This window comes from Lipotes vexillifer, unplaced genomic scaffold, assembly GCF_000442215.2.
Source record: "Lipotes vexillifer unplaced genomic scaffold, Lipotes_vexillifer_v1.1 scaffold491, whole genome shotgun sequence".
Lineage (NCBI taxonomy): Eukaryota > Metazoa > Chordata > Mammalia > Artiodactyla > Lipotidae > Lipotes > Lipotes vexillifer.
Window position 1 is genome coordinate 539,354 of NW_006770548.1, and position 24,529 is coordinate 563,882.

Below are 24,529 nucleotides of genomic sequence, written 5' to 3' on the forward strand. Positions count from 1 at the left end.
TCATCAAACCAGTCTCTTAGTCCTGAGAATAGATCAGTTTAGTTAAAAGATCGTGCCTCGTTTTCGGAAGCAGTGATGCAGGTGGGTTCCCCAAGTTAGGCCTACAGAGTACAAGCAATCAGGTATTTAACGAGAGGCATTTCTATGGAAACAATCAAAACAAAAAAAATTTTTTAAAAAAACAAAGGTGAGTGGCTGGAGCAGATTGTAATCCCAATTTCTGATTTCTGAAGGCAGCCAGATTTCTAGGTGTTGGGCTTAAATCCTCTTCAAATGGAGTGAGGGCAGACAGTGGCAGTCTAATAGATTTTCCTGGGTCACAGTTTGAATCTCTGGTGATGCTTCTGAGTGGCCCACACAGCAACAGACATGAAGATTGTCCATACATGAGCTGTTATGGTGATTTCTCTGATATTTATATTAAGTGTCCTATTTTAGCCTGCATAGCTTCAGGAAAAGGGCAGTTTTAGTTCTCAATGATTCCAAGTCAGGAGGATGGGAGAAAAATTTGAAACATTAATTTGGAGAGTTGTAGCCAGATATTAGAGGAAATGAGGAGAAATCAGTATCCAGACCAGTTTATAGGTAGACAACAAAACCTCAATGACAGTTAACAGAACTAGTATTTAATATCCTCAAGTACATATTAAATTTTCTACTGAAACATAATTTTTCTGTCTAAAATTACCCCCATTTTTATCAAAGATAACCAACATAAGACTAATTTGCTTGCAAATTAAGTCAAGTTTCAATAAACTTGGCCTGATTATTTATATGAGTACAGCAAGAAAAAGTGACTGACCATATAGGCTCATTTAAGTCTGCTTTGCTGGAACTTTTCATAAGGAATCCCAGATTGAACTTTTAAAATTCTACATGACTATTCTTGAGGCTTGGTTGGGAGGGGCCAGGGCAATAGGCCACGGCTGGCAGGGACTTGGGATGGGACATTTTTAGAGTGAGAAAGTCAGTGGAGAAGAATCCAGGAGAGGGGACAATTGGAGCCAAGCCCCTGACTGGCTGAGGGCTGGGCCCAGAAGGCAAGATGGTGTGGGGTTGACTGTCTGCCTAGGCTTTGGCTAGGTGTGTAAGGCTCTAGAAGGAGCTGGTACAGTCATCCACTCATCAACATTAACTGATGACTACTCTGTGCCAGACAGCGCCTAGAGGAGGAGATTGAGTGCTGAATACACTCCTTTACCCTATTCCTGAGGAGGCCAGAGTGTGGAGGCAGAGGGGACGTAAGACACAGCCTGGTTCTCCCTCTCCTGGAGGACTCAACGCTCTTGAGCAACCCTGCCTATGACCCTCCCCATGGGCCCCAGGAGAGGCCAAGACGTTGTCAGGGAGATGGAGAAACCATTTCTTCACCTACAGGAGGCTTCCCGCTCCCACTGCCCAGCAATCCCGTGAGGCAACAGCAGGGGCTGAGGCAAGTCCAGCGCACAGCCGGGGAGATCAGGGCTGGGGCGGGTCAGGAAGAGGCATGGTCGGGCCATTGCATCAGGCCCAGGAGGGGCATAAAGGACGGTCCTGCATGCTGGGAGGAGGCCGACTTGGGGACCATGGAGACTCAGAGGGCCAGCCTCGCCCTGGGGCGGTGGTCACTGTGGCTACTGCTGCTGGGACTAGTGGTGCCCTCGCCCAGCGCTCAGGCCCTCAGCTACAGGGAAGCTGTGTTTCGTGCTTTGGATCAGCTCAACGAGCGGTCCTTAGAAGCTAATCTCTACCGCCTCCTGGAGCTGGACCTGCCTCCCAAGACCGTGAGTCAGGAGGGGCCTGGGGAGGGGGCTGTCTCGCACTAGTCTTGGCCACACTGTCATCCCCTTTGCTCAGGCTGTACCTCCTGTTAGGAAAGCACTTCTCCCTCTAGGTGGGCTCCCACCTCTTCCAGGAAACCTTCCCAGAGCTGGGTCCCCTCCTAGCATGAGAGCTTCCTGCCTTAGCATCTCTACTGTGGGAACAGGTGCCCTGGGCTCCAGGGCTTTCTGGGAGCTCCAGGGATTGGGGGGCGGTTACTCGGTCTGTGATGTGACTTCCCTGCTTTAAGCCCCATCTGTTCCTCATTGTCTCCCTACCAGGGAGGGCTCTGCTCAGCTTGGAGGTTCCAGTGACAAGGTCTTTCCCTGCAGGTGGTCCCTGACTTGCCTCAGCCCCTCCGTGGGGAAGGTGTTCTCATCAGAGCTGGTCTGAGGTCCGCTCCTGCTCTCTGTGTGCCCATGAGTCCAGGAGTGGGCTCTGTCCCCTTCCCCTGTGCACCCAGCACCAAGCCCAGGGCCAGGCACACAGGAGGGGCTGGAGAGGCTGCCATCTAGGTGAGGGGCAGGGAGACAGATCAGAGAAAGAAGCAGGAGCTTGAGCCCAGTCACCCCACTTTGATCCTTGACCAGGACGAGAACCTGGACACCCCAAAGCCTGTGAGCTTCACGGTGAAGGAGACCGTGTGCCCCAGGACGACCCAGCAGACCCCGGAGCAGTGTGACTTCAAGCAGAATGGGGTGAGGCTGGCGGCTTAGAGTGCTGGTGGATGCTTCCCAGGGAGCTGAATAGGGGGCTTTGGGGAAGATTTCTAGCCCCTGGGCTGAGGCTGGGAGGCAGTGGTTCGGGGGTTCCAGTTTGAACTCGAACCTCCCCTTACAGCTGGTGAAAGAGGGGGGGGGGACAGTCACCCCCGCTCAGATCAGGGACAACTTCGATATCACTTGCACTGTGGTGAGTGGTCCGTTCTGTGTTGTGGAGCTAATAACAGGGTGTGCCGAGGAACATCCTTCGGACCAAATACCCACTGCCCCTTCCAGGGCAGAGAAAGGCCCTTCTACCTGGCCCCTCCCTCACCTGAGCCCCAGGCCTCCAGGACTGGCTCTGCCATCCCTTAGAGCAGTGATTCTCTAAGTGGGGTCCCACCCGGGAACTTGACAGAAAGGCAGATTCCCAGGCCCCACTCAGACCTCCTGAATCAGACTCTGGGCTGGGGCCCAGCCATTTGTATTTTCACCAGGCCTCCAGGGGATTTTGACTGCTGAATTCTGAGAGGCACTGACTAGAGTAATGTGCTTTCAGCCCCTACTCCCATCCAACTTTGATGGGATGGGCTTGTGACCCTGGGAAACCCCTTGCCATCTGTGGACCCCAGTTTCCTCATCTGTCTGTGGGTGTAGGGTTTCAACCACATGCTCCAAAGGTCACAGCCAGAAAGTGAACTGGGGCTCAACGTCTCCTGAAGTCACCCAGTTAGTGGGGATGTCCACGTGGGGAGGATTCTGGTCTTACCCTGGGCCCATTTTCCATAGTAACTTGTTTCTTCCTGTTGCATAGCCCCAGAGTGTCGGGGGACTGCGAAGCCTGGGTGGGAAGATACTAAGAAGTTGGAAGAAGTATGGCCCAATTATCGTCCCAATAATCAGATTAATTGGGTGAATTGTGAGCCCAGGGAAAAGTCCTAAGGGTCTGCCTGCCCTGGTTCAGACTTCTGGACTCTGAGAAATAAATTCTTCTGAAAGCAACTTACTCCAGGCCTCAATTTCATTTGTCTCCCCTCCTCCCACTTACCAGGACCGAGTCCTTAACACTGGGTAGCCTCTCTTGTGTGTGTGTGTATGTGTGTGTGTGTGTGTGTGTGTGTGTGTGAGAGAGAGAGAGAGAGAGAGAGAGAGATCACTCCTGTAAACACAGAGCTGGGTGAGGCAGCTGTTCCTTCCAGGAGGGCATGGGGAGAGGCAGCAGGGCCAAGAGGTCCAGGACAGCGTCTCCATTCTCGGGTCCCTCCCGTGCCCTTCACACGCCTCTGCCCTCCTCCTCCAACACCCAGTAGGGACTTAAGGAGACCTGCTCTGTGGCTCTGTGTGCAGTGCTGGTGGGGATGCTGTCCCTGCTCACATGGATGTGACAGTCCAGAGGGGCCAGGCTTTTGTTAAACACTCACAGAGATGCAGTTCAGTCTTAGGGCTAAGCCTACAGGTACAATGCCCATAGCGTTTCACTTTCCCTTGACAATCTTAACTCTGGAAAGCCCACCCCTCCTTGCTTTTCCTTTGGCATTGAGACACATCACTGTTTCTTCAGCTGGGTCCCAGATTTCAGTTGTGAGCTTGTGTTTATTTTTATTTTTATTTTTGGCTGCACTGGGTCATCGTTGTGGTGCTCAGGCTCTTTGTCGTGGGCTTCTCTCTAGTTGCGGCACGCGGGTTTAGTTACCCCACGGCAGGTGGGCTCTTAGTTCCTCAACCAGGGATCGAAGCCATGTGCCCTGCATTGGAAGGCAGCTTCTTAACCACTGGACCACTTGGGAAGTCCCTGTGAGCTTGTGTTTAGGGATCAAAGGTATATAAATGTTTTTTTTACCATTAAAAAGAAGCATCCTGCTCATTGGGGTGAAGAGCTCTGCATGAGTGTGAGAGATACACAGAGTGACACACAGGTCACATATCTGTTTGCCTGGGTGTTTCAGACACTGTCCATGTCTTGCCCACTCCCCATTCTCTAGCTGACCTTTGCTCTGGGGCAGACTGGAAACATTGGGGAGTTTGAACCCAGGGAGCAGCCTCAACCAACCATTGGGGGGACTTGGTGGAAAAATACCTCCTCTTCCTCACTCCTTGGGGGGTCCACTCCCAGACATGTCACACCTCCCCCTGAGATCCCCAGCTGGGTTGAGCCCCTGTCACCCACTTCTGTGACCTGTTCATTGACACGTCCTCTTCTGACTCAGGTCCTGCCCTGTCTCCCTTCTCTACACTCGTGCTGGCGCTTTCTGGAGTCACCTCCCAAACAAACTATTTCCACTAAATGCTTGTCTTAGGTCTGCTTGTGGGCCAACCTGTACCAAGACACAGATTCCCCTCTCTGAGAGGGACAGAGGACAGGATCTCACAGAGCACTTACTTTGTTACCTGTCAGGCTTGTCTCCTCTTGGTGAGCAGGTGGGGCTGATCTCAGGCAGGTTAGAGGAACCTCATGCTTCTCACTCTACATCAATGCAAGTTGGGGGAGGAAACTTTGCAGAGGACACCCAGGGGGCTGTGTTGTGTCTGTGCCAGAGGATACAGGCTTGCCATTGCCAATTGTTAAATGGTCAGGAGTTTTCTGAGCTGGTTGTTAAACTCTTGGTAGCTTGAAATTGGCCTTGGTGGAAGTATTTCCACCATGGAAATCAGCAAATGTTACCCATCAGTTTTGTCATAGCTGGTACATCCCTGCCCAACCTGAGAGACAGATCACTCATCAGGATGATATGGGCCCGTGCTGGTCACATCTGTTTCCAATTTCCTCCCGTGACTGCCCATCCTGCTTCCATGGCAACCCACCTATAGCCTCAGCCCTGTCTTGCCCTTTCACATTTTACATGGATGTTGGCCATATATCCCTTGCCTGGGACCAGGCCCTCAACATGCACACGTGACCACTGATAGCAGAAAGGAGATGACGCAAACATTTTTTCCATTGCAACCTTTGAGAAGGAGACAAAACAGGCAGAGAGGCATGGAGGCCTGGTCAGTGCCTTCTGCAGTGATTGACTGGTGAGAGAGTCTGCCGTTTGACCATTAGACCTCTTACCCCTGAGAAAACAGGTAACAGACTTTCATGAATGGCATAGAGCATCAGTCCATGGCATGCTTCGCTTGTCAGTCCTCCCTGAGAGTAAAACTCTGGATGGTGAGTTCCATTTGCATGTGATGGCTACAGTGTGATGGATGTGCAATGGAGGGGACCTGAGCCCAGCAAGGGGGAAAGAGGATGCTCTGGGGAGAAAACTGCTTAAGAAAAGCAAAGGGACTGGCATGGTAGAGTGAGAAGTGGCACTCAGTTCAGTGCTCAAGGGAGGCATGCAAGGGGGTGGGTCAGGGTGGGACTGGAGAGATGGACAGACCCAGGTCCAGGAAAGCAATAACGAGCCAGATGATTTTAGAGGGGAGAGCAGATCCTTGTCCACGTTAGCCAACACCCTGGCTTCAGTGTGTGTGTGTGTGTGTGTGTGTGTGTGTGTGTGTGTGTGTGTGTGTGTGCGCGTGTGTGTGTGTGTGTGTGTAAATGTGTATTCATGAGGGGTGAATCATCTCGGAGCCGAGCAAGGACGTGTCGCCCCGGGGCAATGGCCAAGGGGAGAGGAGGGAAGGGAGAATAGAAGGAGGGTTGTCACAGAAGCTGAGAGAGTATGGGGCTGACTGGGATGGAGTCACTGCAGAGGGGATGAGGCAGGTTGACTCCCTGACAGGTTGAACAATGCGAGGGGTGGGTTCTGAGAATGTGATCATGGGCTGCTCAGAGTCCTGGTGTAGATATGAGATGAGTGTGGGGGGAGTTGGCTGTTCAGTTTTGACCACATTGGTTCTGAAATGCCAGGGGCATGAAATGCCAGTTTCCCTGGGCGGGGCACTGGGCAGTAGGTGCTGTGAGTGCCCTGCCCAGATACCCCTCACTGGGCGGCTGCCACCCCCGCCCCATCCCCCAGCTGTTTGAACTGTGCAATACGGATGCCCCCTTCACAGCTGTCTTCACAGCCTCCCAGGAGATGCCTGGGGGTTGTGTCCCCTCTGCCCTCAGCCTGTGGATGGGGACTGACTATGAGGGGACACCAAAGCCCAGTCCCCCCTCAGTCAGTCCTAAAGCAGGGGTTCCAGGCTTTTGTGGGTGAGGCTGAAGCTCGTCTCAGGGTAGAGCACGTCCCTGCTCAGCTCCTTCCTCTGCCCTATCCTGCTCCCCTCTGCCTCCCTCCTCCTGACAACACCCCTCAATAAATCAGATGCCTCTCACTTCCCAGCTGAGGCCCTGCTTCTAGGGAACGTGGCCTGTGATGGTGGTGGAGCTGTGCAGAGGTCACCCACTCGTCCCAGGTGGGTCAGGTGCGGGGCCTGATGTGGAGAGAAGTGAGACGAGCCCGAGGCGTCCAGGGTGGTGGTGCAGGAGGGGAGTGGGGTGGGCGTGGTGCTGTAAGCCAAGGGGCATTGAGGATTTTACAAAGTGGGCAGAGTAGGACAGGAGCCCACGAGGCCCAGGGAGATGACTCCTAATATTTTCCTATTGTTTGTGCAGATGTGAAGGCCACTAACTTCAGTGGGGGGCAGCACAGAAGCCAAACACAGCGCGTGGAGGAGAGCAAGAGGTGAGGAAGAGGAAGGGAATGAGTGAGGATAAGGAGGGGCTTCTCCACCCCCCAGACCCCTGCTGTGCCAAGGAGGGAATCTGGCTGTAATCAGGCAAGGTCCTTGTGGACCCTGCCTTTGAGTCCCACCAGTGAGGTCTCAGGAGTGAGTGTGGGGGCTCCCGAGACAGGACACGGCACTCCAGGTCAGCCTCAGTGGGGCAGAGGCAGAGAACTCTGAGGGGTCTAGATGTCTGAAAGGAATTGCTCTCCTGCCCGTGCGGCCCTGAGCAGGAGAATTGATCTTTCTGGGCCTCTGTCTCTCTATCTGTAACTGGGAACAACATTATCTCCTTTAAGGGGTTGGTCTGTCATTTAGGTAGAGAAGGAAGTTCAAGGACCTCATAGGGGCCAAATGTGAATCTCAGAGGGTGAGAGAGTCAAGGAGACAGTAGTTAGAGTGTGTTAGTCTCAGGGCACAGTGCCGGCTCGTCTGTTAGTGCAGGGACCCAGAGAGACACTTGGAATCCCCATCAGAGCAGGAGGAGATGAATTAAATGCAGCCCGTGCACACAGCGGACTTCCCTGAGGGCACCGAACTGGCCCCTCTGCACTAGCCTTTTCCATGTGGCCATTAGAAGGTAGCAGCTGGCACAGTAGGGCGGGGTACCCTCCAGACCGCCTGTGCTCTGACTCAGCGATGCCCCTGCCAGTCAGAGCCCAAAAGTCTCGTCCCTCAGCCCCCATGGTCTCTCTAGCCTCAGCCCGAGGGTGAGGGCTGCCCTGGTCCCTGGGGTCCTACTTGCAGCGCCCTGTTCTCCTGTGTGTCACTCTGCCTCTGTGTCACCCCAGCCAGAGCAGGGTAGGACGCTGGCAGGGGAGACAGAGGGCTACATTGTCGCTTTCATGGGTCCTAGGCACTTTCACCTTTGTGGACCCATTCATCCACAGAAAAGTATTAAAAATTACATTTTATAACTGCATTCATGTAAAGATGGATATAATCAAGGCTGCATTTTATATTATATATATATATTTTCCTGAATATTCATACGTAAAATGGGTACTTTAATATATTCTTTGAGGAAATGAAAAGCAACATTTGTTAGCTAATGAAAGCTTCAAAAAGAGTTGGTAAAATATTTGAAAAGACTACAAAAACTACTGTTTCACAAAAAACTCAAACAGTTTTAATCATGTAAAATAAAATACAATAAAAAACGTATTGGGGGATTATATTCAGCTACAAGCAACAGGAAACAACCACAGCCATCTTGACAGAAGGAGGTGCTTATTGTCACATGGAAACAATGGATCACCGATGCCACTGAACAGTGCAGCAGAGAAACAAACTCCCATGTCATTCTTTTTTTTTTTTTTTGTGGTATGCGGGCCTCTCACTGTTGTGGCCTCTCCTGTTGCGGGGCACAGGCTCCGGTCACGCAGGCTCAGCGGCCATGGCTCATGGGCCCAGCTGCTCCACGGCATGTGGAATCCTCCCGGACCGGGGCACAAACCCGTGTCCCCTGCATCGGCAGGCGGACTCTCAACCACTGCACCACCAGGGAAGCCCCCATGTCATTCTTATTAGTGGCACCATTGTGAATGTCATGGTGAGTCAGGAACACATACTTACTAGTATTATTAACAACATAAAGTGTTTCCTACACATATTAGACACAAGATATAATCCAGAGAGGAGTGGAATCAGAGAATATTTCCAACCATAAAATACTGAAATAACTTTCAAAGTGGACACAAGAGGCCTTACAGAAAAAATTCAGACTCTGATGGATCTTTGATGTGTAAGCTGTGAAGATATCAGGGGAGACTACATGTCTATAAAAATGGAAATCTAACATTTGTTGGTGGTGTTGAGGGCACTCTTGACTACAAGGACACAGAATCTGGAAAATAAGCTGGGAGATGGTGTCCTTGAAGCTCCTACGTATCTGCCTCTCTCCCAGTGTGCGGGCTCCATGATCTGAAGAATGTCTTCTCTGCATCTGCTTTAAAATCACACACAGGTGAGCTGTTGGTGAATGCTAACATGGAACCACAGAGGGGATAGATTCTGGAAAGTCTAGGTCCTAATATGACTCAGAGGCAAGATATCTCCAACTCCAGATTTTTTGTATTATCACAAGTCTCACAGTTTATTCAACAAATACCAGTCAGAAGGAAACACAAAAGGCAAATAGTAAAAATCATAATTTACATAACAGTATACCCTTTGACATCCTAGTCATACATGAAATTTATTCCAAGTGTTTAATAGAATGGAAAATGGGAAAAGGCTCCTATACGCACCACCACCAAAGAGGATCTTTCTCAGTAAAAAGGGTACAATATATACAATAGATTATATATCCAGGAACTGCCACACAAAACTACTAGGAAAATCCCAACAAATACCAAACTGCCCTTTTTCAATGACCCATTAACAGAGAATGAATAGAACATTAAAAAAATTTAAGCCTCACTGCATACTAGAAATACACTTAAATTCATCCATGGATCCAACAGGCTTCAAAAGTAAATAGAACAAAATAACTATCTGATTAAAGGAAAAATCACTACCTTTAAACATTATGTACTATTGTTGAAAGACAATTTACAGAATTAATTCACATTAATTTTCATTTGTGAAATTAGTAGAAATCCACCATTGAAGGATACTCTTGAAGAAAGATCCTGAGTAAACACAGCATATTTATAAACTTTTTTTTTTTTTTTTTTTTTTGCATTGTGTCTTTGCTGCTGTGCATGGGCTTTCTCTACTTGCCACGAGCCGGGGCTACTTTTCGTGCGGTGCATGGGCTTCTCATTTTGGCAGTTTCCCTTGTTGCGGCGCACGGGCTCTAGGCACATGATCTTCAGTAGTTGTGGCACACGGGCTCAGTAGTTGTGGCTCGTGGGCTCTAGAACGCAGGCTCCGTAGTTGTGGAGCACAGGCTTAGTTGCTCTGAGGCATGTGGGATCTTCTAGGACCAGGGCTCGAACCTGTGTACCCTGTAGTATTGGCAGGCAGATTCTTAACTACTGCTCCACCACGAAGTCCTATAAACTTTTAAAACAACTCTTTTTGGACTTCACTGGCAGTCCAGTGGTTAAGACTCCATGCTTCCACTGCATGGGGCACGGGTTTGATCCCTGGTTGGGGAACTAAGATCTCCTGCATACTGTGCAGCCTGGCAAAAAAATAATAATTATAAATAAAAGTAAGAACAACTCTTTTGGGCTTCCCTGGTGGCGCAGTGGTTGAGAGTCCGCCTGCTGATGCAGGGGACACGGGTTCGTTCTCCGGTCCGGGAAGATCCCACATGCTGTGGAGCGGCTAGGCCCGTGAGCCATGGCCTCTGGGCCTGCGCGTCCGGAGCCTGTGCTCCGCAACGGGAGAGGCCACAACAGTGAGATGCCCACGTACTGCAAAAAAACCCAAAAACCAAAAGACAAAATAAAAAACCTCTTTCATATTGAAGGTTTTCTGGAACATTAGGCATAGATTACCTTCCATCAAGTTATCTCATGTTACTTACATTTATCTTCTCCATGGAAGTTTTTACATATTAATGATATTGGCCAATTGAAGTGTTTCCCAGGCTGTTCACAAACAACATTTTATCTAGTAAATCCTTTTATGGTTTCATAAACTATTAAGATCAGAAGAGTCATTCCCACATTTGTCACATTTTATATGATTTCTGTCCAGTGTGCAGTCTCAGGTCTTTGAAGGACTGAGAGACAAATGAAGGATTTCCCACATTCCTGTCATTGATAGGGTTTCTGTCCAGTGTGAATTCTTTCATGCACTTGAACATATGTGGAAGTGAAGGTTTTCCCTTCATTTTTACATTCATAGGGTTTTTCTTCAAAGTATGGGTCCTTTGATGTATTTTCAAAACCGCTGGATATCTATAACTTTTACCACATTGTTCACATTGATATTGTTTCTTTCCAGTGTGAATCCTTTCATGTATTTTAAGAGAACTGGGATTAATGAATACTCTCTGACCTTCTTTATTTTTATAAGGTCCATCTCCAGTGTGTGTTATCATGTGTTTCTGAAGGGTTATTTTCCATGTGAAGGCTTTCCCACATTCCTTACCTTCATAGAGTTTTTCTCTGGTGTGGATTCTTTCATGACTTTGAAGAGACCGGGCAGTATTCAATACTTTAGAACATGTTTTATGCGCATATGGTGTCTCTTTTGTGTGATGTCCTTTGTGTAGCTGTAAGAAACTGAAATGATTGAAGACTTTACCACACTACTTACATTCACAGAGTTTCTCTCCTCTGTGAATTCTTTCATGTATTTGAATAGTTTCAGGACTTTTAAAGGCTTTTCCACATTTTTTACATTGCTAGGGTTTCTCTCCATTGTGACTGCTTTCATGCATTTGAAGACAACTGGGATAAATGAATGCTTTCTCACATTTCTGACATTTATAAGGTAAATCTCCAGTGTGTGTTACCATGTGTTTTCAAAAAGTTGTTTCCCACGTGAAGGCTTTCCCACATTCCTTACATTGACAGGGTTTCTCCCCTGTGTGAGTTCTGTTGTGTAGTTGGAAGGATTTTTGATATTGAAAGACTTTTCCACATTGTTCACATTCATAGGGTTTCTCCCCAGTGTGACTTCTTTCATGTGTTCTAAGAGAACTAGGAGAAATGAATGCTTTCCCACATTCTTTACATTTATATACCTTCTTACGGTACTTTTGATACTCTCTTGGTTTGTCTTCAATGTGACATTTCATGTGTCTGTTAAAGGATGAATGATGCATGAAGACTTTTGCAGATGCACTGCATTCCCATGGTTTTAAACCAGGAGTTTTCTTCAGATTGAGAGTTGGAATAAGGGTGAAGTTTTCTCCACAGGAACTACTGTCTTTATTTTCAGAGAGTCTCTCTACCATAGGACTTCTTAATTTTCTCCCCTGGTTTTTGTACTGATCTTCAATGTGATGATCTTCCTGTTTTGTTTCTACTGAGACCAGGTTCCGGAAGTTTTCCTGCATCACATCTCTGTAGAGTTTCCTCTGTGAGGAATCCAGTAAAACCCACACCTCCAGGGTGAAGTTCACAGCCACATCCTCAAAGGCCAGTGAGTCCATTTTGAGGTTTCCTGGGTCTGCCTGAGTCCCTCTTAACAATTCCAAGGACCAGTGCAGAACACAGAGCAACAGAAGGTACATGAGAGTTAACAGGCCAGTGAACCAGACAAGACATGTGACCTCCTGCGCTCTGTATTATATATTCGTTATATATTCATTCTTCTCATTGTAAAAAAAAATATTTAAAAATATTTTGTGGGCCCCAAAAGTATCATGGGCCCTAGGCAGTGTGCCTACTGTGCCTAATGGATAAGTCGGTCCTGGGGAAGTGGTTTTTCTGGTATCAGGGCAGCCACCCTGGCAGGGAAATAAATGCTGCTTCTGTCTGGGGACAGTGGGCACTTGCTGGAGCTTCTCTGAGATCTCCCCCTCTGGCCATCTGTGGGTATTGCAGGGTAAGTGGGAGGCCTCTTGGTGACTTTGAAGGCAGTGCCTGGGGGTTTCCCTGCCCTGGTGTCCCCAGGACTAGGAGCTGGGGTTCCCCTGGGGTACTTCATCCTCTCCCTCCTGTTTCAACTGGATTTCATCTCTATTGAATGAGATTTTGTTAAGACTAAAATCACACCTCTCCAGAACACTGGTGCCATAAATTTTTGTCAGTAAAACTGAGAACTAGCTATTACATAGAATTGTTTTGTGCTAGGACAAAGGAATTGTCCTAGCTGAGAACTAGCTTTTACATAGAATTGTTTTGTGTTAGACAAGGAAATGGAGACACAGAGAAGTTATTTAAAGCTGAGGTGATAGAGCTGGCTGTTTACCCTTAAATAACTCCATTTGTATTTCTCAAGACTAAGGGTAGCCTCTTATATAACTACAGAGCATTTATCAACTATGTACATTTACATGGATACAACATTTTTTCCTACATGCTGGCCCAGTTCCATTGTGTCAGTTGATAAAATAATGTGCTTTAGTTTACAGCATTTTGTCACCTCTGGTATAGGATTCAGCCTAGGGTCAGGCGTATCAGGAATTTGTGACTTCCTATTAGGTTCCTTCAATCTGGAACATTTCCACAGCCTTCTGAATTTTTTTTTTTTTAGTTTGTGTGTGTGTTTGTGTGTATGTGGAAAGAGGTTGTTGGTTGTTAAGGTGTCAAGGTGTGTGTCATGTGTGAGGTGTTGTGAAGTGTATCTGTGAGGGTGTTGGTGTGGGCACAGGTGTGTTTGCTTGTGTGTGTGTAATATATATGCTATGTGTGGTGTGTTTGTGGCTATGTATTTGAGTGTAATTTTTGTGATGTGAGGTTGTATAGGAGAAATGTGGGTGTGAGTTTGTGTGTGTGTGTAGGTGTCCGGGTGTCTGAAATGTGTTCGGGGGATGTGTCTGGGTGTGTCTGGGTATGTGTGAAGTTTATGTGGGTGGACTGAGTTTGTATGTGTGTGGATGTGTGTGTAAGAGGAGTGTATTAAGTGTGTGTGTGTGTGTGTGTAGTTCAGTGGTGTGTATGTGTATATATGGCTGTGCAGGGGTGTTGTGAGTGTGGGTGTACAGGCTTATATGTGATTGTAGGGTTGTACGTGTCAGTGTGGTTCTATGAGCATTTGTGGCAGTGTGTTTGTGTGTAATTTATGTAAATGAAAATTTTATGTATTCACTTTAATCTCCAAAAGTTATTTTTATACTCATTAAAATATACTTTAAGCAGCATAAACAGAAATAGTGTTTTATTGACTCATTATTCCCAAGGGAAGGGGGCAGCTATGGGGGAAGAATTTGATTGAAGAGTAGAAGCAAGTTACAAATAGAATATAATGCTTATCCTATTACTCAATGTTGTATCTTTTTTTTTTTTTTTTGGCAGCACCAAGTGGCTTGCTGGATCTGAGTTCCCAGAAAGGGATCTAACCCATGCCCCCTGCAGTGGAAACATGGAGTCCTAACCACTGGGCCGCTAGGGAATTCCCTCAGTGTTGTGTGTTTAAAATTAAAAAAGACATTTTATTTGGCAGTAATTTCGAACTTATGGAAAATATCAAAAATAGTACTTAAAACTTTCATATTCTCTATTCCCAGGGTCACCTACATTTTGCCTAAATTGTTTGTTTCTCTCTTTCTCTTTCCCGCCTTCTCTCTTCCTCCCTCTCTGTCTCTGTCTCTCTCTCAGTGGTTCCTATGTCCCCAGGGTTTGGGTTTTATTCAGCTGTGGTCGTGCAGAGCGACTTTGTTGCTCACAGTTCCTGGGGGGAGGAGCGGGTCGTGCTGGCCCACAGGAGAGGACAGTGACAGGCAGAGAGCCAGGGCGGGGCACTGCGGGGAAGCCCGTGTGATGTTCTCCAGGGAAGGAATGGACGAGGCTTGAGGGTGAGGCTGACCAGGTTTAGGATCGGCTAGCTTGAGTAATTTCAGTGAGCTGGGGCTGGGGTGTAGGGGCTGCCCAAGTTGTTGATGCCTGACCCTGGGGCGATTAGGACAGGGGTTTAGAGTCTCAGCAGCAGAGAGGGTGGGGTGGGGTGCTGGTCAGTTTGCATGTGAAAAGCGAGCTGAGGGAGAGAGTCTGCTGTCTCTAGGCATCTGCTAACCCTGGGAGGGGATGTGAAAACATCAGAAACAGAAAGTAGAAAACCTGGTTAACACAGGGCTACTTACATAATGTAATCACTGACACAACTGGATTATAACCTCATATCTCAAAGCTCTTTTATACATTCAATTAGTACCTTATTTTTCCCTCTTTTTCTGCCTTCTCTTGATTAAAAAAAATTTTTTTTTAATTTATTTGTTTTTTAAGATTCTGCTTGTGGGATTTTAGATCCCTGACCAAGGATCAAACCCGGGGCCCTAACCCCTGGACTGCCAGGGAATTCCCCTTTTGAATTGTTTTTATGATTCTTCTTTTTTTTTTTTTTTGATTTTTAAAAACTTATTTATTTATTTATTTATGGCTGTGTTGGGTCTTCGTTTCTGTGTGAGGGCTTTCTCCAGTTGTGGCAAGCGGGTGCCACTCTTCATCGCGGTGTGCGGGCCTCTCACTATTGCAGCCTCTCTTGTTGTGGAGCACAGGCTCCAGACGCGCAGGCTCAGTAATTGTGGCTCACGGGCCCAGTTGCTCCGCGGCATGTGGGATCTTCCCAGACCAGGGCTCGAACCCGTGTCCCCCGCATTGGCAGGCAGATTCTCAACCACTGCGCCACCAGGGAAGCCCAATGATTTTTCTTTATGTCTGCTTTTGGCCTACTATTTATACTTCTGTTTAAATACTTTTATGTGTTTGGCCTAAGGTTTACAGAATACATCTGTAATTAATTGCATCTGTATTCAGTAATATATCGCTTCAACATGGAGTGGAAGGAGCTTCCCACAATGCACTGACAACATTGTCCAGTGTTTTCACGTGTAGGTGATGTTTTGTTGGTTGGGAAGCCAAAGGTTTCCATCTGATGCCTCTGCCTTGTGTGTTATCAACAGTGTAGGAGTGACTGAAAAATAACAATATTCAGAGGCTAGTTTCAACTTTCAAGTTTCTTGACACCATGAGGGTGAATCCACAAAACTGAATCCCTCCAGCATCAAAGTGAAATTGCTGCCTTTTACAAAGTAACGAACTTGATGCTCCTGGTACTAGGACTACCCCTGTGCCAAACTTGAAATGCCTATTAAAACCTGGCCCTTTTGGGTCTTGTAGTAGAAAAAGCACACTCCACTGGGCTCTGACTCTATGCACTCCTAATGAGATCTTGGAATACTTCTCTCCAGGCAAGGGTGGTGCTTCAGGCTGTCTTTTTTAGGTTACAAACGTGCCACTTCAGGACTTCCCTGGTGGTCCAGAGGTTAAGACTCTGCTCTTCCAATGCAGTGGGCACGGGTTTGATCCCTGGTTGGGGAAGTTCCACATGCCATTCGGTGTGGGAAAAAAAAAAAGTGACTTAATCCAACTATAATGCAGTTGATAAAAATATATATATTTTAAAAAGGTGCCGTTTCAGCCAACACTGGCCTTACCATGTCCTTTATTTTTTTTATTTTTTTTATTTTTTTTAACATCTTTATTGGGGTATAATTGCTTTACAATGGTGTGTTAGTTTCTGCTTTATAACAGAGTGAGTCAGTTATACATATATATATGTTCCCATATCTCATGTCCTTTAAATTAATCTGTGTTGTTTCATTTGGTGGACATTGCACACAGTCAGGTAGATGATCTTGCTCAATGGCTGCAGAGATAGAGGTTTTAGGATGACCACTACCTCTGACTGTGAGGGGTGCTGCCACCAGGGAAAATCCATGGTTAGGATGGTGACATTGGGACAAGTGCACAGTGGGAGTCCTCGAGGCTCCCCTGCGCAGCCACATGGTGGCAGCAAAGCAGTTTAGAAGAGAGGGTTGGACGGGCCAGGAGATCACCGCAAGCCAGCTAAAGAGCTGTGGACACAAAAGTGCTTAAAGAAAGCAACCAGCAGGCTGTACAGACTGCCTCCCATTCAGGCCAATTTGTCCTAAAGAGCCTTTCCAATGACAAGTGTTGGGGACTGAGAATTATGCAGCCAGGAATGGGCCACTACTGCCCATCCAGGAGGCGTCACTAGCTTGTTATTGGGCATTAGTGGTTGTTAAGAGACTAACAGAGAAACACCCCTATCATGGGAAGGGTGAGAAATGAAAACACCAACAAAATGACTATTCCCCAGAGAGGGGGTAAACGGGGTATTAGGAGCAAAACATCTAGATGGAAACGTGGCTGCTCACGTTCCAGATGTGGCTCTCTCAGATGTGGGGTCTGTGTCAGAGCTTCCTGTGGACTTTGGTCCACCCAGGCTCCTGAAGTTGCCTGATCCTTCAAGGCTGAATCAGCTAAGTTAAAGACAAATGTGTGGGCTGTGCCACTGCTGCTGCTCAGCCTCAGAGACATCTGTTTACACCTGTGCATGAACAAGGGCCTGCTGTTCAGAGTCTCTGACCCTCACCTCCAATTTCGGATGGGAGGAATTTCTCCATGGGGGAGAGGAGGGCCTTCTGTGCAACTGTAAGAAATCTTCCATTTTACAGACAAAGAGAAGGAGGGCCAGGTGGTGAAAGTCTGGTTTAAGTTGACATAGGTGGTCAACAGGTTGGGCAGAGGCCGCGACCGGGGAACCAGAAGCCAGGGCACTCAGCCCTGGCCCTGCTCCTTCTCTTAACCACTCTGCTGTTTGCCTGGAAGTCCTGGACCCTGGGGCCAGGATGAGGATGTGTCTAAACACAGGTGAGGCTGTGCTTTGTCCAGTTAGGGGTTTTAAGTGCAGAGCATGATGGGAAAGGATGGCTGGCTCAACCAGACTGGGTGGGGAAATATAGGGGATCTGGGAAAGGTGGGAGCCCCAGGTTGGGGACGAGGTGGTGACAACACTCTTGCAGCAGCTTCTGCAGTAGCCTCTGCTCCCATCTATTGGCTGGTGTGTCCTCTGTTGGGTTAGGAGGGGGCGTGGAGAGAGTGCCCAGGGCCCAGCCTGACCATCTCAGGGTACAGCTACTGTGGCCTCAGAGATCCTCCCTCTCTTAATGCTACTCCTTTATCCACCCCACCCCCCCGCTTCCCTCTCCCCCTGCTTCTCTCTCTCTCTCTCTCTAAGCAAGATCCTGGAGAGAGAACTGCAGGAAAATGGAGCCACGTGGGTTTCTCTGAGGTCATTGTAGCTGGGTTCACTCTCCCTTGCTGCTGAGAGTTCCATCAGAGCAGAGTATTTGCAAGGAAGTCACAGCTAGTGAGAGGCAAACCAAGAATTCAAACACATATCGGCCTGACTCCAGAGTCTAAGGACCTGGGTAGCCCTGGGGACGGCTTTCTGGCCTCTTGATACTAACAGCTGCTCTTTATGGAGCATCAGTTATAGGCCAGTACCTCCCAAGGTCTTTCCCAGGGTTGACTCCTTTATCAGACCTTGTCCTTGAACAAGGAGTGCTGAATACACTCCTTTACCCTATTTCCTGCCTGTCCCCATGGAAGGATGGGGAAGGGGACCTCAGTCCTAAGGTTTAGGAAATGCAATGGTGCAGAGGCAGGAAAGCAAAGGGAGGATTACAGACACCCAGTAACCATGTGTATTGCTAATTATTTTCTACTGTAATCACCTTCTTTTCCTCCCTTGACTTGGGGAAAGGACACAGCTTCACCAAGAGGCCACTGGGGCAACATCTGGACTGTGAAACCAGGTTGCACAGAAGCCCACCTCTCCTTCCTTCTCCAAGGCTGAGTGCGCAACCAACGCCATCCTTCCCGGTTGCCACCTCCTGAGGTGCCCTGGCCATGCCCCCAAGAGTCCCGCAGGCTGGCTGAGTCCAGGAGTTACCCCAGGCCTACAACCACATGGTCTTTCCTCCAAAAAACTGTACAAGAATCTCCTTCTTGGCCTGTAGGCCCTCTAACACTTTGGGCCATTATCTCTCCCAGTTGTGCTCCCTCTATCCCCAGCACTGGTGCCCCAAGCCTGGTGTCTGATCACAGCACTGGACAGGGAGCCACTTGGGGTCCAATCAGCACAGACTTCCGGAGGCTGTGGGAGCCAAGAGGGGGAGGTGCCATTTCTGGATGGAGGTCAGGGAAGCCTTCCCCAGGCGGAAGGGCAGGGCAAGCAGAGGGACCAGGCGCAGAGACGGGGAAGAGCAGGGGACTCAGCGCTGTCTGAGTGGTTGTGGTGGATGGGGCAGCCTGACACCTGAGGCCTGCAGGGCAGGGGCTGAGGACAGCAGGGAGCATCAAGATCCAAACCCCGAAGCCCCTGCCTCAAGGCAGTGTGGGAAATGGCCAAATCAGTGCTTGGCATGAGCCCCTAGACAATGGTGTGGAGGGCGGACAGCGGTCTGGGCAGAGCCTGGAACCAGAGAAGGTGGAGTCCTGAGGCTGTGGCTACGCTTGAGAGGAGAGAAGACGGTGGTAGGAGCTGGGCCGGGCTGGTGGGAGGCCAGAGGGAGTGTCCTCAGGAGGACGAAGGAGCAGGTGGGGCTCCCAGGCTTTCAGCTCAGGGCTCCTGCGGCGGCACCCAGCCAACAGCAGCCAACAGCCCAGTGCGGACAACCAGGGGCACTCATGGGAGTCTTGAGCTCAGAGATACAGACCAGTGATGTGTGTCCCTGATAACTGGTATCTTGAGAAGGGGTGTCCCCAGGAATGTGTGAGGACTGGGAGGAGAAGCAGCCCGGATGCACCTGTGCCAGCCCTGCCTCTTAGGAGGAGGGTCCTTGGAGGAGACCGAGCAGGAGCCACGGGGGAGGCAGGAGGGCACCCAGGAGAGTGGCAGCAGGGGACAGTCGGTCAAGGGCCATTTCAGACGCGTCTCTAGAGTCTGTATAGTTGAAGACAAGGCTTGAGTGTGAATTTGGATCCAGTGAGGACTGGCCAGTCTGCAGTGGCCTTGAGTGTGAGAGGCGGCACTGAATTGGGGTCCCAGTGCAGATGACCCCTCCCATGCTTGGTTGAGGAGGGGTCAGGCCATGTCTGGTGGGGACCCGTGGAGAACTATTTAACCGAGATAACAGTGAGGATGAATCCAGGACAGGAGACAGAGGGAGCCAAGCCCCTGACTGGCTGAGGGCTGGGCCCAGAAGACAAGTTGGTGTGGGGTTGACTGTCTGCCTAGGCTTTGGCTAGGTGTGTAAGGCTCTAGAAGGAGCTGGTACAGTCATCCACTCATCAACATTAACTGATGACTACTCTGTGCCAGACAGCGCCTAGAGGAGGAGATTGAGTGCTGAATACACTCCTTTACCCTATTCCTGAGGAGGCCAGAGTGTGGAGGCAGAGGGGACGTAAGACACAGCCTGGTTCTCCCTCTCCTGGAGGACTCAACGCTCTTGAGCAACCCTGCCTATGACCCTCCCCATGGGCCCCAGGAGAGGCCAAGACGTTGTCAGGGAGATGGAGAAACCATTTCTTCACCTACAGGAGGCTTCCCGCTCCCACTGCCCAGCAATCCCCGTGAGGCAAAGCAGGGGCTGAGGCAAGTCCAGCGCACAGCCGGGGAGATCAGGGCTGGGGCAGGTAAGGAAGAGGCATGGTTGGGCCATTTTATCAGGCCCAAGAGGGGCATAAAGTAGGGTCCTGCATGCTAGGAGGAGGCCGACTTGGGGACCATGGAGACTCAGAGGGCCAGCCTCGCCCTGGGGCGGTGGTCACTGTGGCTACTGCTGCTGGGACTAGTGGTGCCCTCGGCCAGCGCCCAGACCCTAAGCTACAGGGAAGCTGTGCTTCATGCTGTGGATCGTCTCAACGAGCGGTCCTCAGAAGCTAATCTCTACCGCCTCCTGGAGCTGGACCCACCTCCCAAGGCCGTGAGTCAGGAGAACCCTGGGGAGGGTGCTGTCTCCCGCCAGCCCTGGCCACGCTGTCACCGCCTCTGCTCAGGCTGTACCTCCTGTCAGGCAGGGACTTCTCCCTCTAGGTGTGCTCCCACCTCTTCCAGGAAACCTTCCCAGAGCTGGGTCCCCTCCCAGCATGAGGCTTCCTGCCTTAGCATCTCTGCTGTGGGAACAGGCGCCGTGTACACCCTGTTCAGGCTTAAGGGCCTTCTGGGAGCTCCAGGGATAGAGGTGGTCACTGGCTCTGCCATGTGGCCTCCCTGCTAAAGTCCCCCTGCTCCTCGTTATCTCCCTACCAGGGAGGGCCCTGCTCAGCCTGGAGATTCCAGTGACAAGGTCTTTCCCTGCAGGTGGTCCCTGACTTGCCTCAGCCCCTCCATGGGGAAGCTGTTCTTATCAGAGCTGGTCTGAGGTCCCCTCCTGCTCTCTGTGTGCCCACGAGGCCAGGAGTGGGCTCTGACCCCTTCCCTTGTGAACCCAGCACCATGCCAGGGGCCAGGCACACAGGAGGGGCTGGAGAGGCTGCCATCTAGGTGGGGGCAGGGAGACAGATCAGAGACGGAAGCATGAGCCCGAGCCCAGTCTCCTTACTTTTATCCTTGACCAGGATGGTGACCCGGACACCCCAAAGCCTGTAAGCTTCACAATGAAGGAGACCGTGTGCCCCAGGACATCGCAGCAGCCCCAGGAGAATTGTGACTTTAAGGAGAATGGGGTGAGGCTGGGGGCTGGGGGCTCCCTGGGAGCTGACCGGGGGCTTGGGGACCATTTCCAGCCCCTGGTGTGAGGCTGGGAGGTTATGGTCTGGTGGCTCCAGTTTGACCCGAGCCTCCCCTTCCAGCTGGTGAAACAGTGTGTGGGGACAGTCACTCTGGACCAGGTCAAGGGCCAAATGAACATCACCTGTGATGAGGTGAGTGGCCCCTTCTGAGCTGCAGGGGTTTCTGGGGGGGGTTGGATTGTGTAACACCCTTTGGACCGATTACCCACTGCCCCTTCCAGGGCAGAGAAAGGCCCTCCTACCCGGCCCCTCCCTCACCCACGCCCCAGGTCTCCAGGACTGGCTCTGCCATCCCTTAGAGCAGTGGTTCTCTAAGTGGGGTCCCACCCGGGAACTTGACAGAAAGGCAGATTCCCAGGCCGCGCTCAGACCTCCTGAATCAGACTCTGGGCTGGGGCCCAGCCATTTGCATTTTCACAAGGCCTCCAGGGGATTCCGACTGTGCTGAATTCTGAGAGGCACTGACTAGAGTAACGTGCTTTCAGTCCCTACTCCCGTCCAGCTTTGCTGGGATAGGCTTGTGACCCTGGGAATCCCCTTGCCATCTGTGGACCCCAGTTTCCTCATCTGTCTGTGGGTGTAAGGATTCAACCTTGTGCTCCAAGTGTCATAGCTAGAGGGCAAACTGGGGTCCAAGTCTCCTGGTGTGGTCCTGGAAAGGGGTGTCCAGGTGGGGAGCGGTCTTGTGTTACCCCTGGGTCCATTCTCCACAAGTAACCTGGTTCTTCCTGGTTCACAGCTGCAGAGTGTTGGGAGATTTAGGCGGCTGCGTAACAGGATCCGAAACATTTGGCGGAAAATTGGTCCGATAGCTGGCCCACTAATCAGCCGTTTTGGGTAAATTGTGGGCCCATGGAAGAATCCTACAGGTGTCTGCCTTGGCTCAAGCTTCCGGACTCTGAAAAATAAAATATTCTGAAAGCAAATTCCTCCATTATTTAATTTCACTTGTTTCGTCTCCTCCCACTTCCTGGGACCAAATCCTTAACTATGGGAGGCCTCCTATACGTGCCTGTGTGTGTGCGTGTGTATGTGTGTCTGTCTGTCTGTGAGAGTGTGTGTTTTTCTGTGTATGTATGTGATTGCACATGCAAAATAGAGGAATGGTTGTTTTTTCCAGAAGGGCATGTTGTGAGGCAGCAGGGCCAAGAGGTCCAGGACATCGTCTCCATTCTCAGGTCTCTCCCATGCCATGGACCAGGCCATGAACATGCCTAAATGAACACTGACAACAAAAGAAATTGAATATATATATTTTTTTATTTTAAAAAATTTTATTGAAGTATAGTTAATTTACAATGTTTTTTTTTTTTTTAATTGAATATTTTTCATCTCAGCCCTTGAGATGGGAGATGTAATTGGCCCCTGGCTGGGAGGTCTGCAGGCCTTGTCAGTGCCTTCAAAAGTGATTGACTGGTAAGAGGGTCTGCTCTTTGACCATTAGACACCTCAGTCCTAAGGTTTACGAAGTGCAATGGTGCAGAGGCAGGAAAGCAAAGGGAGGATTACAGACACCCAGTAACCATGTGTATTGCTAATTATTTTCTACTGTAATCACCTTCTTTTCCTCCCTTGACTTGGGGAAAGGACACAGCTTGACCAAGAGGCCACTGGGGCAACACCTGGACTGTGAAACCAGGTTGCACAGAAGCCCACCTCTCCTTCCTTCTCCAAGGCTGAGTGCGCAACCAGCGCCATCCTTCCCGGTTGCCACCTCCTGAGGTGCCCTGGCCATGCCCCCAAGAGTCCCGCAGGCCGGCTGAGTCCAGGAGCTACCCCAGGCCTCATAACCACATGGTCATTCCTCCAGAAAACTGTACAAGAATCTCCTTCTTGGCCTGTGGCCCCTCTAACACTTTGGCCCATTATCTCTCCCAGTTATTCTCTGCCCACCCTCCAGCGCCAGTGCCCTACGTTCTTTCCCAGGGTTGACTCCTTTATCAGACCTCATCCTTGATCAGCCACCCGAGGTGTGTGCTTTCCAAGGACAAATTTACCGAGAGAAACATGGAGGCACAAAGAGCCTGAGAGCTTCTTCCCCAAAAGTAAACAGCAAGTGAGAGGCAGAGCTATAGGACCTGAACTTGGACTCTGGCTTAAGGGTCTGTGCCCTGGACCATTTTATGGCATGTCAGTCATCAGAACCAACTTCCCCAGGACCTGTCCCATCTGTCCTGACCCCAGGAGAGCAGAAGATCCACTTTCTGGAGGAGTTCCCATTTGTCTTCAGAGGACACTGTCCAGATCTCCTGTTCCTTGTAGAAAAGCTGAGAAGGGCACTTTTGGAGCCCGTCTTTCCTGGCTCAGCTTCTGGTGCCCGTTCTGTGGGAGGGCCTGGGACGATCCTGAGCTTCCCTTCCTTATTCTTTTTTTTTTTTTGGTTGGGGGGCGCTGCACCACGTAGCATGCAGAATCTTAATTCCCCGACCAGGGATCAAACCTGCACCCCCTGCAGTGGAAGCTCAGAGTCTTAACCACTGGACTGCCAGGGAAGTCCCCTGAGCCTCCCTTCTTCAGGTCACAGGGCCGGGTACCCAGCTCTCCACCCCACGCTTGGTGTCTCAGAGCACAGGGGAGCTTGTCCTGAGGAGCAAGGACTCTGGAGGTCAGGCCGGCTGGGCTGGGCAGCTGCAGGAGGCTGTTCCAGCCCAGGAAGCAGCCTGCTGTGTGGGTCCCACTGGGCCTGAGCAGGCTGGGGGCAGGCGGTGCTGGGCTGGAGAGGAGGCCATGGGCCCTGTCACGAGCTCCAGATGCCCCTAGAGTTGGACGGCTGTGGGTGCTGTGGGCGGTGGAAAGAGCACTGGCCCGGGAGTCCAGTCCCAGCCCTGCCACGTGCCCCCACCCGCAGCCTTGCTGAGCCCCCTTGTCCCTTGCTCTCCTGGGGCCTGGTTGCCCTTCTGAGCAATGGGAGTTGCTATAGTCAGCGCTGCTACACTTGTGTATGTTTGTGTGTGTTTAGAGCCCTTCTTTATTTCTTAAAGAAGACTTCAGAGAAGCAGTAAATCAAAGTGATAAGTACATGTTGTATTTCCCAGGGAATTAAAATTTCCGCCATCTGAGGAACTCCTGAAGCAGGTACTTGGAGCTCTTCCTGCCATGACTGTATTTTTGGGGCTGGGGGCAGGGCCAGCGTCACGAGTGTGTCATCAGTGCAGTCACACAGGCCCCTGTGCTCAGAAGGGTTTGGTACCTGGTAATGACTTATTCTTTTTTCTTCTTTTTTTTAACATCGTTATTGGAGTATAGCCGCTTTACAACGGTGTGTTAGTTTCTGCTTTA

General features: G+C 50.0%; 2 protein-coding genes and 1 pseudogene across 2 annotated transcripts; 2 read left to right on the top strand and 1 right to left on the bottom strand.

Moving 5' to 3' along the window:
* Positions 1–1,562: 1,562 nt before the first annotated feature.
* LOC103086202 (cathelicidin-5-like) lies at positions 1,563–3,456 on the top strand. The gene is made up of 4 exons (XM_007446149.1): positions 1,563–1,763; positions 2,391–2,498; positions 2,641–2,712; positions 3,316–3,456. The coding sequence occupies exons 1-4, from the start codon at positions 1,566–1,568 to the stop codon at positions 3,415–3,417; spliced, it is 480 nt and encodes a 159-aa protein (XP_007446211.1). The 5' UTR covers positions 1,563–1,565; the 3' UTR covers positions 3,418–3,456.
* Positions 3,457–10,849: 7,393 nt separating this feature from the next.
* Positions 10,850–12,198, bottom strand: LOC103080166 (zinc finger protein 709 pseudogene; annotated as a pseudogene).
* An 8,043-nt stretch (positions 12,199–20,241) lies between these two features.
* Positions 20,242–22,091, top strand: LOC103080437 (cathelicidin-6-like). Its single transcript, XM_007446218.1, has 4 exons — positions 20,242–20,442; positions 21,077–21,184; positions 21,311–21,382; positions 21,990–22,091. The coding sequence occupies exons 1-4, from the start codon at positions 20,245–20,247 to the stop codon at positions 22,089–22,091; spliced, it is 480 nt and encodes a 159-aa protein (XP_007446280.1). The 5' UTR covers positions 20,242–20,244.
* Positions 22,092–24,529: the final 2,438 nt, after the last annotated feature.

What these genes read in the sequence shown, in the direction of transcription:
- LOC103080437 (XM_007446218.1), top strand. Translation starts at nt 20,245, where the DNA reads ATGGAGACTCAGAGGGCCAGCCTCGCCCTGGGGCGGTGGTCACTGTGG. An exon ending in TGGACCCACCTCCCAAGGCC is followed by an intron (nt 20,443 to 21,076) that starts GTGAGTCAGGAG and finishes ATCCTTGACCAG; the next exon opens with GATGGTGACCCGGACACCCC. An exon ending in GTGACTTTAAGGAGAATGGG is followed by an intron (nt 21,185 to 21,310) that starts GTGAGGCTGGGG and finishes CTCCCCTTCCAG; the next exon opens with CTGGTGAAACAGTGTGTGGG.
- LOC103086202 (XM_007446149.1), top strand. Translation starts at nt 1,566, where the DNA reads ATGGAGACTCAGAGGGCCAGCCTCGCCCTGGGGCGGTGGTCACTGTGG. An exon ending in GTGACTTCAAGCAGAATGGG is followed by an intron (nt 2,499 to 2,640) that starts GTGAGGCTGGCG and finishes CTCCCCTTACAG; the next exon opens with CTGGTGAAAGAGGGGGGGGG. An exon ending in TCGATATCACTTGCACTGTG is followed by an intron (nt 2,713 to 3,315) that starts GTGAGTGGTCCG and finishes CCTGTTGCATAG; the next exon opens with CCCCAGAGTGTCGGGGGACT.